A 2,500-nucleotide genomic window follows, 5' to 3' on the forward strand; every position below is an offset into this window, starting at 1 on the left:
ATCAACAATAATGAGGATAAGGCATTAACAATAATATCATAGTGAAGATAATGATGATGATAATGATAATGATGATAAAAGTATTATTACTACTACTGCTACTACTGATAATGGCAATGATAGTGATGATAGTAATAATAATGATAACAATAATGATATGACAATAATGATAATTATGATAGTAATGATTATAAAGATGATATTGAAAACCATCGTTATGATTACTATCATTATCATTATCATTACAATTATCATTATCATAACACATACATCGTATTAATTAATGAAAAAAAAAAGAAATAATGGTATTGTCACTACTACCAATGATAATAACTTAGTAATCCGGATGTCTTTTTTTTATATCTCTCCTTCATACATACTGATGAGCAATATTTTCTTCCCAAGAGAAAAAATTGACTTCCGTAACAGCTTTTCCCAGCGGAAGAAAACGGGATTCTGATGGGGGAAACTTTGTTATTGAGAGAAAGACCGACTTTTGCTTCTCCCAATTTCTTTATCTGTTTACTTTTTCTCTTTTATTGTATATCTTCTTCTTCTCCTTCTTCTTTTTGGAGGGAAGGGGGGAGGGTGTTATTTTGCTCAACCTTTTGTTGTCTTTGTCTGTCGGTCTGTTTCTGTTTCTATCACTGTCTTTCTCTCTCTCTCTCTCTTTCTCTCTCTCTCTCATAATTGTTGTTGTTGTTATTGCTTTTGATAATTCTATTATCATTGTTATTATTGTTATTATCATAATTATTACCTTTATCATAATTGCCATTCTTATTTTCAGTATCTTATTTCATACTGATAAGCAATTTTTATCCTAATTACCCTCATTATTTTCTTGTTATCATCATTATCCTTATTATGACTATAACCATTATCATCACTGTTAGTATTATCATTATCATCATTTTTGCTATCATCATTTTCATTATCATTATTATTGCCATCATTATCTTCTTATTATCCTTATCATGATTATCATTATCATTGTTGTTACTTTTAGCCATATTGTGATCATTAACATCTTCATTGTTATTACTATTAGCCTTGTTGCAAGAACATTATCATCATACTCGTCGCCATAATCTATCAGAATTACCATTAGTGTTATCACTATTCCGTGACCAGAATAAACATTCAATAAACATCCCAAGCTAAAGTTATCTCATAAAGTCCAATACTCTGCTCAATAATTTCCAAAAAGTTTTCTCACCCATGGAATTGAGTGTCAGTGAAAAATAAACACATGTAACTTGAGAATGAAAATCAACCCAAACACGTGCCTGTCGAGAGCCTTTGCACCTGAAGCTGGAAAGAGCTTGTGGAGCTTAGGCCATTAATCTTTGCCTGGTGAAGAATGGCAGGTGTTTCATTTCGCTATTCAGAGCTTTTCAGTACTGATTTCTCGATAATGTTTCCATTTCTCTTTTCTTTTTCTTCTTTCATATCAGACACTCATGATTTTTACGTGCGAAAGCATTTATCCGCATACATATGTGTACGAACACACGAATAAGCACACATACACTCATGATCTCTCTCTTTCTTTCTCTCTCTCTCTCTCTCTCTCTCTCTCACTCTCTCACTCTCACCTCTCTCTTTCTCTTTTTTTCTTTTTTTCTTTCTTTCCCTCACTCACTCCTCTCTCTCTCTCTCTCTCTCTCTCCCGCACCCACCCCTCTCTCTCTCTCACTCTCTCCTCTCACTTTCTCTTTTTTTCTTTTTTTCTTTCTTTCTCTCCCTCCCTCTCTCTCTCTCTCTCCCTCCCTCTCTCTCTCTCTCTCTCTCTCTCTCCATCACCGCCCTCCCTCAAGCGAGATCAGACGTACCCAAACGACGGCCGCTCCATCTCTCCCCCGCAGATTCTCGCCGTGCAATACGTGGACGTAGCGATGTTCAGCAACGGCAAGTTCAAGAACGTGGTGGCCGTGATCGACACAACGGAGGGCTGCCCCGTCAGCTCCGGCTCGAGCCTCAAGCGCCAGTTCCAGCTGACGCCCGCGCGAGGAGCCATCAAGAACTGGATCGCCCTCGAGGAGTTCTACGATCGCGAGAGCGCCCTGGCGTCGACGGTGGCGCGGGTCGACCCTCAGGAGAAGAACGTCTTCGCGATATACGTCAATTATTACGTTAAGGTAAGTTCCACGTGTTATGTTTGTGTGTTTGGTAGTTTTTTTTTTCTTTCAAAATATATCACTTTTATCAAATTTTATCAGACATTTTTCTTTTTTTTTTTTGCTAAATTACTTCCATTCAGCCAGAAATCAACACTCATTCACCTGTTTTAAAAATCTATTCATCATCATTATCATCAGTGTTAAATATTATCATCCGTGTTAAAAAGGTAAGTACCATATAACGCCTTTAGGGAGCAAAAAATAAACGACAGTTATCGGAGATGCAAAATAGGCTCCAATCCTATGTCTCGTAAGGTAGGTGTGAAGAGGTTACGTTGTGTGGCACTGAGAGCAGGTGTGGGCTGCAGTGCCTTCGA

At 37.4% G+C, this 2,500-nt stretch overlaps 1 protein-coding gene across 10 annotated transcripts in view; it reads left to right on the forward strand.

Annotated features, from left to right (window-relative positions):
* The window catches only part of LOC122254586 (arrestin homolog), a 148,925-nt gene that overhangs the window by 113,752 nt on the left and 32,673 nt on the right, over window positions 1-2,500 (forward strand). For all 10 annotated transcript variants that reach the window (XR_015191224.1, XR_015191222.1, XR_015191223.1 and 7 more), the window contains exon 7: window positions 1,869-2,141. Coding sequence is in view for 7 of the 10 variants with exons in the window: in XM_086539282.1 (XP_086395408.1) it covers window positions 1,869-2,141 (273 nt within the window). In the remaining 3 variants the exon portion in view is untranslated. The remainder of the gene's footprint in view (window positions 1-1,868; window positions 2,142-2,500) is intronic.

The sequence above is a fragment of the Penaeus japonicus genome, unplaced genomic scaffold (genome assembly GCF_977035675.1).
Source record: "Penaeus japonicus unplaced genomic scaffold, GWHDUDI00000001_assembly GWHDUDI00000008, whole genome shotgun sequence".
Classification (NCBI taxonomy): Eukaryota; Metazoa; Arthropoda; class Malacostraca; order Decapoda; family Penaeidae; genus Penaeus; species Penaeus japonicus.